This window comes from Gymnogyps californianus, chromosome 19 (genome assembly GCF_018139145.2).
Source record: "Gymnogyps californianus isolate 813 chromosome 19, ASM1813914v2, whole genome shotgun sequence".
In the NCBI taxonomy this organism is placed as follows: Eukaryota; Metazoa; Chordata; class Aves; order Accipitriformes; family Cathartidae; genus Gymnogyps; species Gymnogyps californianus.
This window is the reverse complement of record NC_059489.1, coordinates 3550864-3569416: the sequence shown is the minus strand read 5'-3', so window position 1 is coordinate 3569416 and position 18553 is coordinate 3550864. Positions and strand designations below refer to the sequence as shown.

At 36.9% G+C, this 18553-nt stretch overlaps 1 protein-coding gene across 1 annotated transcript in view; it reads right to left on the bottom strand.

Annotated features, from left to right (window-relative positions):
* Window positions 1-18553, bottom strand: part of PRKCA (protein kinase C alpha) — a 156708-nt gene that overhangs the window by 45766 nt on the left and 92389 nt on the right. Inside the window, 2 exon segments of the mRNA XM_050908590.1 lie at window positions 8622-8750; window positions 9485-9596. Coding sequence (XP_050764547.1) covers window positions 8622-8750; window positions 9485-9596 — 241 coding nt within the window.

Here is an 18553-nt window from a genome sequence, read left to right as displayed (position 1 = left end):
CACTAACTATCTCACTCAAATAACTGTACCAGAAAAAATACACTGTGTTTTAAAGAACAGAACAGAAACAAGCGTGCGTCTTGCAGAGCATTTCATCTGTAGTTTTCCACAATCCCTGTATAAAGCTGACAGGGCTTTGCAATTGGGGAAACGATAGCTTTCGGTCCAGAGAAATTGTCTCCACTCTCATTCACTCTGAGTTTGCCCTTTGAGGGTCTCCGCACCCAGGGGTCAGCGGGAAAACCATTTCTGTTTTCAACCCATGAAAAAACCCCCCACCCAATATTAAAATTTAGCACACTGAAAGTGATCTTCAAATACTTCTGAGGAATAACATCAAGATTAAATAACTTATTTTAGTTAAATATTTACAATCCCAAAGGGACTAAGAACCATCAAGTAAGTGAAGGATGAAGTGACAGCCTTCAGTGCAAATTGCTCTCTCATCCTATATTTGGTTTTATTTGGGGGGGGGTGTCTTCTTGTGCATGGCACTTGTGACTGCAATGCCAGGTTTGGCACATGAACTATTACTTCAAAATCCTCTCTTTGATTTTTATTTCTATACTGTAGTTTGGCGTAAGTGAGGAGCAGAACTCTCTACATGTTCTACAGCTTCCCAGAAATATACACTAGTAAGTTTTTCATTAAAATTCCTTGAACAAAATTGCTTAATTTTAACATGGCATCTTCAGACTGATCCTTTATGTTTAGATTTTACCTGGAGATGCTCAGTGTGAAATCAAGCAGAATTTTGAGATATTGGCTGGGTGGATGCAGAGCCATTCTCTGAGGCTCTGCTATGGAGAGCCCCCTGGAGAAAGCCATCACTGATTAGCCTTGATACACACTGCCGAGCCTAGAAAACAACACTGACAGCAGGAGGACATGGCAGCATGTGTAAGACTACTGCTTTCTTTCGCGGCAAACACAGAAAAAGAAAAAAGCCCTCTAAATACAAGAAAAAGAGAAGCTCAAAGATGAATTGGGAAGACACAACATACACTAAATACAGGCTGTCAAAGAAGTCATTATCTCACTCCTTGTTTTAAGATATCTGGCCCATTTGTACTTTTGTCTGCATAATTAGTACCCTTAGACATCTTTTTTCAAGTGACTTAGCACTTCTTTTCTTGAGGAAACAGCATGATGATACTTGTGCTAAATAGTGCTTATAAAGAATTAGCATCTAAGTGGTCCACCTCTTCAAGGGCACCCTATTTTTAACAGGATAGGTCAAGTTTCTATAAGAGGATTGACAAGAAGAAGAGATTTCCCCTCCCCACCAAAGGCACCATCTCTTGTGTGTGGTTGAAACAGAAAAAGTTAAATGAAAAATAACTCCAAGAAAACAAATCAACTTACTGTGGCTGAATTCTGCTATAGCTGTAATGATAGCAAGCAATCTCATACTGCTTTATAATAATTAGTTAATTAAACGCAACACTGTGATACAGATGCTACTCTAATTTATAGATGGTTGAAGTGACATACAGTTCAGCATCACTTGGAGCGTAACTTGGACAGAAACCTAAAATACTACTTGCCAGTTTTCTGTCATAACTATTAAGCATGATAAAGACCTCTGCACTGAGCAAAGTAGCTGGTACAAGTTAAATTTCCTAACATTTTGTCCAGATTAGACTATTAATGGGGACTGAGAACGCACACAGATGAAAAGACAGTGAAGAGAAGTATATATTGAAGTTTCTAACAAATCCAAGCTTGCCCAAGTTTTCCTTCTAAAAAATAGAAATAGTTGTCAACTTGCCATAGGGAGAACAGTGTACCATTTTCCTCCTCATCGTTAATGAAGAAGAGATCATAAATGTTTAGTAAGCAGAAAATGTGGACTATTTGATGGCTGTCCTATGGCTGTTCTATTATGTGCTACTTATAATCCAGCAGTATCTATCCAGAAGCCATGCCTAAAATCTCATCTTCCATGAGATTGTATAGGTCAAAAATTGCAAGCCATATGCAGTTATGGATTTATAACTTCTGGTGATACCAGCAAATAAATTTAGTCATGGGAACGAGTAAATAAATGTTTCTGTCCCTATAACAAAGCTGAATTATTAGCAGCATGAGTTTACTCAGTTCCTTTTCAAGTGAGTCACAGCTACCTTTTTCCTGAATTCCCAGATGTTGATAATAAAACAGTTTACTAATCACAGCAACCATTTCTTGGCAATCTTTTACTCCCTACAGGCAACTTAAATGAGCAGAAATCTCTCAACTGCATGTGAATTTAAGCTTTTAGAAGACACTTCAAGTTTCAAAAGGTCTCGTCTGGCAAGCTATCCAGAAAAATGAAAGAAAAGGAAGACCTTTGTTAGCTCCAATACCTCGTAAAGTTTCTGTCTTCCCACAATAAAGCATTAGTAAATTATTCCATAATTCTCATTACTTCCTGAGAAAGATTCTGGTACAGATTCCAGTGATCTGCCCAGTTTACAGATGACTTAGTGAGTGAGACAGGATCTTGTATTCCCAGCCAAGGAACTTTCTCCCCAGTACCTTATTGCACTCCCCTTAATCACAGTTTAAAAGATTTGCCTATTACTGAAAATAGTCCTTCTTCCAAGTTGTGTACTTGTACTCTCTATAAGCAAAATCCAAAGCTGCTCAGCTTTTGTTAAACATTGACTGTAAGATTTTATTAAAACTCTCACTGAATGCTTGCTTTCTGGAGCTGGTTGTGACTCACATGTACAACTGGCTCCAAAACAAACCCTGCTTTTCAGACAATTTCCAATTTCTATACAGTTTTCAGCCACTAAAAGGCCTTTCTGATATGAGACTTTTCTCTATTCCATAAGTACTCCCCTGCCCAACTAAAATTTCTTTTAATATCCCTCCTCAGACCAGTGCCTACTCATTACACCCCATCTCCTGAATCCTGAAAGATGGCAAGTAATGAATGTAGACTACTGGAATGCCTGCACTTCACAGGTGACTTACAAGAAACAGACGATTAGTTTCCTTCCTAGAACAAGATGAAAAATGAACCAATGTTGCATGATACTTCATTCCTCTGTCTTTATTAAGATATTCTCTCCTACTAACAAAAAACGTACCGTCATCTCTAATGCTACTTGATAAGTACTTGTGCCTGCAATAGGTTCTCCGGTTTCAATTTCAACTGGAAATCTCATAGGAGCAACTGTATTTTACTTGTAAAATAAGATTACCTTTAGAAAAATTATCATCATAAAAAAATATTTACTACTGGGTAGGACAGCTACTTAATACAACATAAGTCTTAACACAAGATGTAGCAAATCGTTTGAAAAGGGATTCAGACTATTAAATTACTTCTTATCTGTTTATATTCTTACATAAATAAATAGCATTTTAGTTAAATTTTTTATATGCATGAAGATGGCCATTTATGAAAAACTCATGTTTCTTTTAAATACTATGCATTGCCTATTTCTTCATGGTAAAGTTAATTTAATGAATGACATGGGGAGCAGTCAGTTGCTACCAGGGTTGGCATTTGTTAAAGGCACACCTCTTTCTGTAAAGAACGCAGCAACCCTGCAGATTCTGGGAATGCCAGAAAAGAGAGAAGATATTAGTGAGATAAAACATGCGATTCACATTCTTTGAGACATTAAAAATGCCTCCCACATGCAAGTAATTATTTGGGATCACTTTATAGGTATTTGGTAGTAAAAGCTGGTCAAACAGCCAGAATATTCACATATGTTCCCTTTTAAAATCAGTTGCAGAATATAATGAAATTAATGCTAACAAAGGCAGACGCTAATACTGACCTAGACAATCATAAATAAAATCGTTAGAGTGTGTGTGTGGTGAGGTCTTTTAAGGAAAGAATTTTTATGAGAATCTAGAAATGTGCCAAAATTCTCCAGTTTGTCTCTCAAGCTTGTTCGGGCAGAGCCTCTTAACCCAGCTGTCCACAGCAAGCAGTGTGACAAGACATTAATATGCAGTGCCGTAGGGTGGCTCAGCATTCATACACTCATAAATAATTTGAAAAACGTACGGTGGGGAGTACAGAACTCCTGGGGAGATTATTGTTGGAGAGCCTGTTATGTGCTCCCAACCTCTGCAGAGATCACTGCCAGGTTTCCTTCCCTTTTAAATAATAGAAGCATCACTGAAGAATAAAACCAGATTTTCTGTATTCTTTCAGCTAAGAAAAATACACTTAAACCCCCCTGAAAACTCTGGGCTGCATATATATATATTAATAACGTTTATGTAACAGTAGGGTGCATTAGCTGACAGCAAGTCACTAACACTCTGCCTCTAAATCGGTGCCTGCGTCGAGAGGGCAGTTCTTTATTGTCAGCTGCTGTCAAATCCAACTCTCAGCAACTGATAGGTCACAGTTTAGGATCCCAATAATGTGGCAGCTTTTTATATGTCAGTGCACCAGATGGGGTTATTTTCTCACAAAATAAAGTTATTGTTTACTCACTATAAAAATAATTCAAAAATAAAATAAAAAAAAAAAAATCAAAACTGTGATTCAACCACCTACAAACTCACTCAGAAGAGCCCCAAATCATAAGATGGGTCAACAATTAAATGTAAGAGTGACAAAACTTTTAACGCACATAAGGAGGAAGAAAATTCAGTGCAAAAAGCATAGATTAAGAATGGCAAAAACTGCTTTACTATGCCTAAAAGCAAAATCGCTAAGCCAGTCTAACCTATGAAAGGGTCACAAATTCAGTGATTTCAGAAAAAAGCAATTCAAGACAGTTCCTATAAAAAGAAAACTACCAAGTTGATTTACTGCAAGTGCAATAAATTATTAATATGCAATGCAACTCTCAAGCTAGTAGCTATAAAAGAAACCACTGATATTTAAGAATTGCAAAACAAATGAGCACTAAATGTGGCATATTGACTAGCACTGGGAAGATGGCAAGGTTTTGGCAAAGTATACCAATACAAAATTCCTACTTATTTGTGAAAAAGTGTTGCAGAGTCTCTAGTGTTCACACAGAAAAGACTGTATGTCTACCTTTAAGCACCCAGATTGAAGATCTGACCTAGTAAACTGGAATTAAGTAAGTTTACATATCGGACTGAATCATTCCCACCATTAGTTCAATTCAAAACCTGCCAAAGTACTTAGATATTTTAGATAATCTGACTGAACCACTGGCCAACTCCATCTGGCAGTACTCTGCCTTGCCTCTTTCCTAGTATTCACTAGGAAAAAAAACCCGGTACTATTTACAATATTTTATCGGGAAAACACTTAGTATGCGAGCATGTACTGTGGTCTTTTTTGGAAACAAAAGCCACCACAAAACCCTCAAAGCAATTATGCAGAAGTAACGACAAATTGCAACGTACTGAACAGCGTCCCCCAAACGACTGTATCTTGCAGTCGTCATTAAGCGTGCTGCATCCTCCATCGGCTTTCCTGGCTGGAACCGGGATGGTCGAGTTGCCCATCGAAGGTATTTGTTGCAAGATGCCAACCAGAGTGGCATGTCTGCATTTAGCAGCACAAATGTTTTGCATGCAATCAGGGCTGGCTACAAAAGTATCAGCAGGAACCAATTAACAACCAAAACAGGATGCAGAGCAGAGATATTAAGGAATTCAGCTGAAGGAGTTCAACACCTACAGAGTAATTCCTTTGAAAAAGATTCAGGCAAAGGCTCAAACCAAAGAGCCAATCATTGATTATTTTTCCTACTGTTCCTAAACCTCCCGGACATTTAACTCACTTCCTTTCCCGAAGCTAAAGGCAGTGGTATCATGCTTGGCAGCTCTGCGAACTGTATATTCTAACAAAGGTTTTGTCAATAAATATTTTAGAAACAATGCCATACTGGGAGAAAAGGAGTTTGAAATTTTTGTATAGCAGTGTGTCCATGAACTAACTGACAATTGCTAATTTCCTTTTCAGTTAAACATGCACAAAAGGTATCTGCAACTTCACCCGGTCTGGGCTTAGTCTGTATAGTATTTTTTATTTAAGGGGGAAAAAAAAAAAAAAAGCAGCTTACCTTCAGGGCAACTGTCATTTTTATTTAAAGGAATTTTCTGAAAGCTTGGAAATGCTAACAAGCCTCAACCAAAACAACTTAGCAGTACTGTAATTGTCTTATACATAATAAGGTTATAGTAAACATTTTTCTCGTTGTCCAGAAACCTACTTAATTGTGGGATGGAAAAGTTTTATTTATAAACACAAAGGTAACAGCATTTGCCAAGTACACTCACACCACAAAGAACTTCTGAAGAAAACCTACAAAATACCTGTAACAATTTTACCATATTCATATCTCAGGCAAGACCTTTTCAAATAAAACTGTGAACTAAAAGAATACCTATCTGTATAATTGTTTTATAGTGCCTTGGTACCACAAAGGCTTGTGACAAATGTTTTTGTCCCCAAAAGGATTATAAACCTGCTGGATCATCAGAAAATAAGTACATGTTATTTGTCAAATTATGTGCATTATGGCAGAAAGTTTAAGCCGTATTTAAGAACCTTGCTGCAAGCAGCCTAGAATAATGCAAATATTAAATTTTGTCACTTGGATGATTTTCAAATTAGTTCTCTCTCATGGCACAATTACTTTTAGAACCTGCATCACCATCTTCGAAATGCCTCACTACTTAGTGAAACCACCTTTCTGTTAATGACAGTACCTTGGACAAATTTACCCCTCCTACGTTGACAGGAAGCTATTTGAAAAGTTAGGCTACAATTAAGTATCACTTGGGATCAGTTCTGATCCTTTCTAACTAAATTTTATCACACTTCTCCTTTTCAGTGCATTTTACAAGGTTTGACAGAAGAATATGGAGGTATTCAGATTTAGAGAGAACAAAGCCATGAATGAATACAGTGCCAGGAGGGAAGTTTGCTGGTTCTATAAGCTGTGAAAATTCAGTGTGATGGTCTGATTTCCTTTATGTTGACTACAAGGGGTATGGTCTCTATTGAGACTCATTCCCCAAAGAAGAAGCGCAGAGGTAGAAGTTATATCCTTTTGGTGTATAACAGGCTCTAGCCTTTCAACTGAGCAACACTGAAGCAATACACAACACTCAACATCCACAGGCTGCCAACAACTACATCAAGAAACAAAGGCAGAAGTTGAGATGGTCTAAGAAACCTCCTACTTTGTCCTGCTGCAACTTTGCCCTCAAATTTAGTTCCATTTTGCAACACCGAACAGGCAACGATAAAAGCATTGTACCCTGTTCTTGTTTCATAGTGGGGACACTGAATTCAGTTTCTTGCCGTACCAATTTTAACGATGTATCAGTGTACATCTAATGTGATGTATTAAGATTTGTTGCCTTTGAGTTTTCTTCAGTGAAGAAGCAGTGTTGGCCACCTGTGATGACACACTAACCAACCCACTCTCCTGAGGCAAAAGCTTTTGATAATGTGTGTTTTACGAGTGTCTTCTACTCCTTTCCCTATGTTGTATCATACTTATTTTGGTTCTAGTTACTACAGCACATATTTGAAATTTCCTTAAAGTTTTGAGCCATAAAAAGTTGGGACTTTCTTTTAGAATTTAATTTGTTTTACAGACTTGCCTCTACCTATAAAACATGAGCAAAATTTTCTGTTATTCCTTCCCTTATTTCACTTCTGTCCATCCTAATTCCTGCCTTGTCCTCTCCCTTTGAGTAAATTCACTGCAATCTGATTGGCAAAGAACATTTTTTGCACATTTGTGTCCAACAGAAAGGAAAAATCAACAATAAAGTTCACTACCAACTTTACACATCAGATATCAGATACACTAATTATCAGTTGAACCCAGCTAAAATAGAAAGCACATACAGAACAAACGTAACATGCTGTAAATACAAATTCTTATGCAGATCCTGAATGATAAACTCCACTCTCTGATACAGCACAAGGAAGTTCTGTTGGGGTTAAACAACCTATCATATGTCTATTTAGGGGGACAAAACAGTCCTTCAACCTGCAAAATACATTTTCCAGAATTTTTTCTGGAACTTCAGACTTGGAATGGGTCAGTGGGGGTGTGGGGGTGTGCGCGTGTGTGTGCGCAACCAAAGCTTACTCATAAATCCTGGGAGAAACACTTCCAAGGAAATGAACTGCCACCTTCTCTTTCCTTCCTCTCTCTCCCTCCTCCCCATCTTGGTAACCTTAACCTTACAGAATGCGATAATTTATTTTTTTATTTTATAACTCACTGGGAGTAATATTTGGGATTGAATCCAAGTTGCCTTTGTTTATTAAATACTCTGAAATGCAGGAAACAACTCCTCAGCTGATGAAAGTTTAGAGCAGTTCTCATGTTCTGAAGATGATGGCTAACTTCCTGAACAGCTAGCTATCCTACTGGGCTGCTTTCTACACAAAAAATTGATATTGCGGCGATTTTCTAATTAATATTCCTGAGTTTTTAAAGCTATTACTACAGCTTTCATTTTGCTATTTATTTTTATGAACACCAGTTCACAGAGTTTCTTGATTCAAGGACACTTTGAATGAAATCCTCACACTTCTGAAGGGAATACTCCATCACTGGCTTTAATACATAAAGATTTGATCAAGGTACATAAACGCACAGTGTATATTATAAATTTATAAAACCTGCAAAACTCCAAAATGAGTTGTTTACCTGTTACTTCCAGTTTGTCACCAGTGACTTCAGCTTTCAGATAAATCCTTCCTCTTTTCTCTGTGTGATCCATGCCACAGAGGCTTGGGACATTTATTACGCATTGCTTATGAACATTCATATCACAGGCTGTGGATACAAAAATGGTTCAGACAGCTATGAGAAGCTAATAATATGATTACACTGCAAACACTGAGCAAAGTGAAGGTTAAGATTACAATGTTCAACTGTTGGCAAGACTTTCAGATTACAGCTGCATGTTTTTCAACTGAACAACATGGCTAGTTTCCATCTTACAATACATTTTGTAGACAGTGAATGAAACAGAGAATAAAATAATCTACTTCAGAAACCTAAAGATATCATTAATGAAGTGTGAGGGGAAAAAAAGCGAAAATGGAATAAAGACTTGCTGGGAATATGACTAAGAAAACAGAGCATTCGTGTCAGCATTAGCAGTGAAGGGAGTTAGGTTTATATTGATTATTAGATTTTTCTAGCAGGAGACTTCCAAGACAAATGAAATGCAAGGAAAATATTGGGCCTTGGCTACCAGCTGAACTGAAATTTCAGTCTTCAACAGTGCATTCATCTGACCAGTCCAAAAAGAGGCTTTCTCAAAACTGCCATGGCAAAGGCTCTTCAGCCACATCAAACTGAATACACCATGTTCTCAGCAACAGAGGTGATTTTCATTAGTATATTAGTGTAGTACTGAAATATCCACTTGCAATATAACAGTACTATAAATAGCTGACATTTGAAATGGTATTTTCCACAGAAAAGAAATAAGAAGCTGTTACCCGGTGTTTCCACTTACTGTCTAAAATACCCTTTTGGTAACATAGAAAAACTTCACTTACTGTCACATTTCATCCCTTGGTGCAGAAGCCCATAAAGCAGGGACCCACAGTGGTCACAAAAGGTCGGGCTCCCATATGTGTGGATCTTAAATTTGTGCTTGCTTCTGGGATCCTGAAGGAAAAAACAGAAAGAAATTCTCAAGTCATAAAAAATAAGATTGACACACCTTTAATATATTACTTCAAATACCCAAAACTTTCCAGCTCGGCAACTTATGCTACAGGAAAATACATTCCAGCATGTAGCTTATTCACAACGCTTATAGTGGTACCTACATTGGTGCAGGTACATCGGCCTCAGTTCCTAATTTTCTTTTGCTTTGGTGTTGTAAGAAAAAGTATGTCAGCTCAGCGAACACAGGCTTGTTCCTGTGATTCATCTACACTAAAACTTCCATTTACTGACTGTACATATACATAAAATATAATGATGGCATTCAGCCTGTGGCTAAAGTGTCATATACTGTCTGCTTGTTTACAGCGTGTTATCATCACCAGTCTGAAATGATGACGCAAAATATAGCAGGAGAGGAGGGAAGTAATGGTTAAGGGGCTAATGTGAAATACAGTCAAATGACTGTAAAATCAGGACCTTAAAGATGGGATCATCTTGAAATGTTGCAAATTTATAATCTATATTATTGTAAATGAAAGTGATCAAATTCTAACTTGGCATGTAGTAAATATGTTACAGAGACTGCCATTCCCATCTGATTTTCGAACAGAGGAACTTACAGTGAGGACATTTTAAGGCCACCAGCAGCTTGGAAATGGTTTCTAATTTAGGACCAGTGAAAGGGAATACACCCAAATCACTTAAATGTGTGACACATCCAAATACATTTGCTGTTTCTCTAGGGGTAGAGGTCCCCTTTGGAAAACCAAGAACATTTATATAAAAGGAAGAAATCACATCTTCAATATGTTCACCCATATCAGGCTCATTCCACATATATGTGGCCACAGAACTTCACGTACACCAGACTCGCGCAGCCTGTTCCCAACACTTGGAGATGTGCGTTGCCAAAATAAACGGTGTGATAGCCCTTTACTTCTGTGCACATCATCTATATTTTGATATCCTTTATGACCACTTCCAGCCCCAATTGTATGTTAGTCAAAACTATCACTGTACAATCTTGATCAGAAGTTGGGAAGAGCAGTAATTCTTCTTCATTAAAAAAATCCATTGGGGTTTGAAATCAATTCTTGCTAACATTCTTTACAGAAAGACCATGGAAATTATGAAATGCCAAGTCTTTCATGCATTAAAACATCCTTAACAAAAACACAAGTGCAAAATGAGACATCAAAACGTTTTTCTTCTGTTTACGCTTTATATTAATATACCTTTATATTAGATAAGAATTATTAAATTGTCTTAAAAAATAAACTAACTTTTCAACTTGCATCTGCCAATAAAAGCTTTCAAAAAAATCAAAAGCAAAGCACAGTATGTTATACAAAATGGAAAACCTGCTAACTCTTTCTTCAAAAATAAAAGATTCCTCTAGTATATGTGCTTTCTCAAGAAATTCAAGAAATTTGGGAACTTCTAACAGTAATTATCATAAAAATATGACTATGAGAAGGCAAAATCTTGCCTTCAAAACTTAGTATTTTGCCATATTATGCTTTGTGAAGGTTTTTTGTTTGTTTGTTTTGGTAAGCATTCTTTGTCTGAATTTTTTTTTTATACCGATTCTAAGTTTTATGATGAATCTATAACCACTAGTTTTCACTGCACAGATAGAAATTATATAGTATCTGGGATAACGAGTAAAGACTTTAGAGTAAGAATTCAAATTGAGACTATTTCAATAGGTCTGTTTGTTATGCAGCCTGAGATATGAAACGCAAACTGCTAACAACCATATTTATTTTGTAAACACAGTTAATCTAAATGGAATGACATTCAGTGCTCCAGAGAACATCTGTTTCGTTATTCATTAAAGATATAGCAAATGGGTCTTGTGGTGCGGGGTCATGGGAACTCTGCTTTACTAAAGGGTTATCTGATGGATCGACTCTGACTATATGCCTTCCAAACAATTTGAAACACATTTTCAAAGCTAATTCTTCCTTAAATCGTTTTGTTTACACGACATGAGGGGACTTGTTGCCTTATAAATACATACACTTAGACATTACTTTGGTAAGCACATCTGTTGCTGAGAAGGACAAAACCCACAGCTTCCAAGAATGACACTGAATAAACAGATTTTTAAAGTTGTGTTTAATATCTGACATAAGTGGTATTTATGAGTATAAAGTAATGATATAGAGGGGAAAGAACTATAGGAAATCATTACAGTGAATGTCTACTAAATACTTTGAACCTGAATATTATACTGAAATTATATAACAAACACTACCAAATAATTCCATGCCAATCAATGGAATATACATGGTAATTAAGTTAAGCAGGGGGGTGTGTGTGTGGCTTAAAAATGTTGTGACATGTGAGGACAACTATACTGCACTCACTACAAAGCAGCACTACAGGAGCAAAGGCTCGTGTACTCCTGCGCCTAACTGTATGTAACTACAAAATACCAGCAAAAGCATTCTTATAAAACAATGAAATAAAAGCAGTCACATGAATAAATAAATCAAGTTGGATCAAACTTTGAAGTTGGCCCTGCATGACTCAATGTATATAATCTGAATCATCATTTGCTTTCTATAATAAATGTTAGTTTTCTACCATTGTGTGAAAACGTCTACTGTATGATGTTTAAAATGAACATTTCAATATGGATTAATTTTTTTTACAGAGCAGCAAGTATGTTCTGACTATTATTAGTTATTATTCTATATGCACACATGAAGCCACTTATTCCAGGCAAAACATAAAAAAAGAGGACAAAGCAAAACAGTGCCAAAACTACTCCTGCAATGGAAGCTTTGCGTGTAGGAAATCTCTCTTTTAAAATCCCTTTAATAGAACTAAATAGAAGAACCTATAAAATATTTAAAAGCTAACAAATAAGAGAGTGTACTCTTCATCAGTATTTAATCCTATTTTCTGTTTCAATCCTATGCATTTTTTTATTTTTGGTAAATTGAAGTATACAAAACATTGTTATTTTGCAAGCAAGTCTGAGAACGTATAGAGAAAGCCAAGAGATCTCTATACACCCATCATAGATGATAAAAAGGTTTTATCTTATTCCCTATATTAATGTGGCTTCTCATGTACTTAGAACTACCCTTGAATCTATAGTTTACACTTTAATTATAAGTAAGTATATTAGTAATAATTGCTACATTGCCAGTACTAATTACTTATATTATTAACAGCAATTAACTTATTAGTTGTTAATACAGTTTAATACTTCCCAATGTTAAATCTGCATTAAGTGACTTACATGCATTATTGAGGAAATAGCATTGGCTTTAGTATTTTTCAGCTAGAGGTAAACTAGTGAGTGAGAGGTAAGCTCCTGTAAATTTTCTTCAAATATCCCCTTTTAATCAATGTAAACTTTCAATAATTCCCGAAGCATAGCTGGCAGTCATATTTCATAGTAAACACAGGGATCCAAGCCAGGATATGACAGATGAACTGCCAAATAATGGCTGCTATTTGCAAGAGAATTGAACTTTGCACTAAACTTGGCATAGATTAATTGTGAAACTCTAAAGGGAAAACCCACTTCTGTTTCCAAAATCCATCAAAATTATGAAGGGGGAAGCGGCAATGGGAAAGCAATGGGAAAGCACTTGTTAAGAAGTGATGAATGATATGCTCTATTAAAATTCATATTATTTTCATGCTAAAAAGTGAATTCTCTGCTATTATTAAGACAATCCTCCATTTTTGTAAGTACAACTGAATGCAATATAGTATAATTAAATGGGAAAGGAAACTCTAGGCAATCGATATCACAGACATTTAAATATTTGTCTTTGAAAAACCTTTAAATTGGCAGAAATCTAGCCAGTGCTCTGCAATTCGACTGCAGTACAATAGACTGGAGTTTCAGAGCCTGTAATGACATATATGGGTGCAGCATCCCTATAAAGATGAACAGCAACTGGGCATCTACACCCCATACAGCTCTGAAAAAATCAGAATATTATTCACTAGCCTCAAAGCAGAGACATGCTTATACAGAGACAGGCAGCCATAGAAGCGCACTGACCAGGAGATCTGTGTTGTACACAGGCTTGCGCTATGTGGACCTATTGAAAGAAAACCGAAAACGGAGCAGAAACCTTTAAAAAATAAATAAATGAGTTTGCAGAAGTGACTTGCCCAAACAGACAGCTCTGGCTCTGCTAAAAGCGGGTTCGGATTTGCTCCGAAGCCTGGCCGGGAGACGGGCAGGAATCCTGCCGCACTCCAGCAGAGGGAAGCAGAAGAACACGGAGGCATCTCACCCAAAACTACACGTTTTTCATCTATGTACTGCCATTGAACTACATGTTGCCCCCCTGCAGCAGTATTGCCACCATCCCTGCCTTTTTTCTTTGTTTAGCACAAATGAATCCATTTCCAGCAACGGAAAGCACCCCCTGCGAGAAATCATTCCATAATTTTTCTGGATCAAAGACGGGAGTGTGCAATAATTGAAAGCGCATGGTTAACCAGCAGCACATGTCAAACTGTGCTTTAACACATTACAAAACAGCTTATGAGCATTATATTTCTGAATTCTTTCTAAAAGCTCCCTTTTGATTAGAATTTTATTCCCCTTGATAGCAACACTGAACTGACTATAATTTTGCAGGCATTAAATCATCACATTGCTTTTAAGTCCAAAATATACAAAAAACACTTTGTGTGAGGTTGCATCAGTGGAGATTTTATATACAAAGCAGCATCATATTATTACTTGTTAAAGTCCCTTCATAGTATGCGACTTGATAGTATCAATAACTGTGTCACCAGAACCATGTATCTAAGACCAAAACCTCTGAAACTATACTCATATTGTCTTTAATTCGGCATCTTCTAGGTGACACAGTGAGAACTGTTGAGATTTCTGGAAGGAATTTAAATCAACACCGCAAGCAGATCTGTCAGTGCCAGAGCCTGTACTAGTGATCAAGGTGGGGGGGGAAATGACTGTTTTCAGTCATTCATACCAACACACAGGTTAACAAGGCGTTAGGCAGGATATAAGATTAATTTTTTTTTAAACTGCCTATGGTTGGGGAAAGGTTTTTCTTCCATATCTGAACTGCTATTTTTGTGATCATTAAGAGGGAGAAAATGCAAAAATGCCAGTGTAAAAGTATTTTGGGAGAAATGGAAAATTATGTTTTCCATTACAAAAATAACTTAAAGGAGTTCTGCAGCAGATGACCCGTAAGGTCCTAAGGTTGTATCAGGGCCTACAACAACAAAGAACAACTTTGTGTAAATAAATGCAAATGTACCCAGTTTTCCATTTCCTACCTCCATGACAGAACCACAGGATTGTTCTTCATCCCCAACCAAACACTTACAAATATATTTATTTACTAGTTTAAAAGTTGTAAAGGAAAAGTAAGCTTAAAACATCCCAATTTACTTCAGTTAGATAAAAGAAAAAAATAATTCCTGAACCTCAGTGACATAAATTGTGGTACTAACTGTTTGAATTTCTATTGAAAACAGAAGGGGAGACAATATATTAAATATATGCAAAAACATATATAAATCATTATAAGAGATCACTGTTCCTCTAAAGCAACAGAAGAGCCCCGGAAGACTGGCAGGTCTGTTTTCATCACATTAATGCACAACCTTTAAACATTTCCTACTGTGACAGAAACACTGCATCCTACATCTTTTTTTGTACCCCTCCAAATGTCTTTAAAGTATGGATCGTAAGGAACGCTGCTCTAACAGATCAATGAAACCATTGCAATGTGTACTGCATATATTTTACTTAAAACAGCTTTAACTTCCCCAAGCGAATACCAAGTTAATAAAACATATTTAAGAAGAACCTAGCGTGTTTTTCTCTGTACGGAGCCAAATCCCACATTCATCCCACGCTGTCCTCAGGCAAATTTCCGTTTCATTTATGAAACTCTTCAGACTCCAGCTTTTCTAAACACCTTCCAAACAGCGACTACAATATCTAAGACCCATTCAGATACCACGTCTGTTTGAGCAACTTTCTTCTGCTTGCTATTTCTTTTCCTATTGAGGTAACAAAAATATCGGTTGGTGATTTGCACGGCATCTTAATTTGAGAAAGCAGCTTCAACCTCGAGGAGCTGCAAGAGCCAAGGAGCCAGATACTTCTACTGGAAATAACTTCCAGGGCTTAAAATACGGCTTCTATGATCAGAGCCCAGAAGCAAGAAACAGCAAAAAGTCATTGTTTAACTGGTCACCAGCTTTGTTCTCCCCTGACCGAATGAGGCTGTGTACGTGGGAAAGCAAAGAGAATCTGAGACTCCTGGGAATGACTAAGATCATATCACTTTTTATTACAAAATGTACAAACGCTTAAAGTTTGTTTGATATTTTCCCTCTCAGAGCTGTAGTGTAGAAAAGTTTTGTTGCTTTCAGTCAAGTAAAATAAAAGATAAGACTTCTACTGCCTGAAGAATCAAAAATATCCCAGAAGGGCTGAGGCTGGCAGGGACCTCTGAAGACCACCGAGCCCAACCCCTGGCTCAAAGCAGGGCCAACTACAGATCACTTGGGTTTTGCAGTGGTTCACGGGGTTACTCCTCCCCAGCTGCAAGGCTTCTTAGAGCTCCAAATCTAGCTGCCAAGCACCCAAAAAAAAATCTTCCACAGGCCAACATATAGCCACTAAGAGCACATTCCTGCAATGGAGAAGGAGAGGAATGACATAACCATGCTTTCTTGCGTGGTAAGAAATTATACACTGAGTCTTTCCAGGAATCCTACCTCCAGGCAGAATTTGGAGTTTCACTGTTTGGAGTGACTCTAAGCAGTAACTCAGAGAAAGCATTCATTCCACCGACACCTGCAGGATGGGAAACCATGCGCGCACCTTAACGTACTAGTAGGCGTTAAGAGCATTAACAGAGTTGCATTCAACCCTACAATAACAAAGGTAGTGGTGGGATAAGAAAACAAAGACTAAGCCAAAATACAGGCAATAAAGCCTATGTAAATTATTTAAGACTGTACAACACGGATGCAATGGAGAAGAGAAGAGGCAGGCTCTTTTCATGATGGATTTCAGAGATAACAGAGGTAAGGAGAGCCCTGAGCTTATGCATACACACAGCAGAGCGCTGTGCAAACACTGCTGGGCTGCTTGCAGACCCACGCAAGCACATCTGAAAGCAGCTGCAGTACGGCAAGTTCAAAATACAGCCAATTCATCTATGGGTTCAAGGGTTGGAATTACATTCAGAAATGAAGACTGATTCTCAAGTTCTGTAGAAGAAAAGTCTTTCATGATAATAAATGACATTCCAGTCAAAAATAACAATAAAAATCTCTTTTCCCATCACTGTTACCAAGACCACTTCTATTCTTTATTACTCTGAAGAGAGTTAAGAAAGTACACAAACAGAAAAAAATTGTATTTAATTAATATTGACAATTATCAATCAACTATTTCCTTCTCTATACTTGTATAGAAGAGGACAACTTGACCACAGTTCAAAAATGATTCAAAGGCAGATTTTTCAGTCCCCTCCTGGAATTCACACTAAATTATTATTTTTAATTAAAAGAAACAGGTGGTCATTGAAACAACTGATTTTGATTGCTGCCTTTTGTTCATGTTCTTCTTGTATAGAATAGTACTGATTGAGTTGGCAAATGGAGAAAGAAGATCTGCATGACTGTACTCACAGGGATTTGTAATTTCCTAATTACTATAAAGACAGTTAAATTTGGAAGGGACTTGGTGTTTACCAGCTATTTTTTCTTCATTCTTTTTTAATGAAGAAACTGCAGTATAATTACAGAAAGTGCATAAACAAAAGATCCTGTCAGAAACTGATTCATGACTAGGAAGAAACGGAGCAAGTTTTTCTTTCAGATACAACTCAACATAATGTTACAGCATATAAATAATTTCAATAAAGATGGAATCCAGGGATCTGGATTCAAAAGAAGTACTAGAAAGAAAAGAGTATATGCCTTGCTTAAAAAACTAATTTATTAGTTTTATTATTTAGTCACTTAATTTATTTGTTGAACATATACACTTTCCAACATAGAGTATCCTTTACACCTTGAATACATTTTACAACATATAGTTTAACATTGATCAGATGGAAGAAGTAAATTTAAACAAATTCCCACTGTATAAAAGGGTATTGCTACTTCTTGATAAGTACAATATGCTGAATTGTTTAATATTACAATTTACAATGTAGTTTCTATGCTTTCCAATGGAGCTGAAATGTGGCTAGGTGTAGTGCATCATTAACGTGATAAAGGACTTAACACCAATAGGTAATGTCATTGTCATTGCACTGTGGGACATGACAATTATTTTACATTAATATATTTGTGTACAATAACTTCTCATCAGTTTTTTTAAATTTCATTATTGGCCAACTTGCTCATGCTAGAGATGAAACGACTTAAATTTTTTTCCCCCCATTATCCTCAGCTGGAGCTCATACTATCCTTCTTTCATTCACTTAAACAGAAGATGAAATGAGATAAAGGCTGAAAACTAACCTCACCTGAAATGCCCTGGTTTCTCTGTAAAAGCAGTGACCCTGAATGCAGAGGTATCAGGTCAAACAATTCGACATCTGTCATAGCTTGAACGCTATTCATACAGGAAAGTGGTACGCATTTATCCAAGAATAAAGAATCCAAGAATGACTCCAAACACCCTTTCAGAAGCTATCGCAGCCATAAGTCGAGTTCATCGTTAGCATGTTAAGAGTTAAGAAAGCGCCTTTGTGACCCCAAACTTCTTCATTGCTGACAACAGCAAAAATGAAACAAACTCAAGATTTTATTTGTAAAGACAAACCTGCCCTCAGTTAGTTCTGTCTGATGTGGTTTGAATGAAGGTCTTTACAACTATTAAGTGATAGATTTGCGCACATAAAGATGACCTGATTTGCCAAAAAATCTCAGAGTAAAGCAGCAGCGGCGCTATGAAAGTAGCTAAT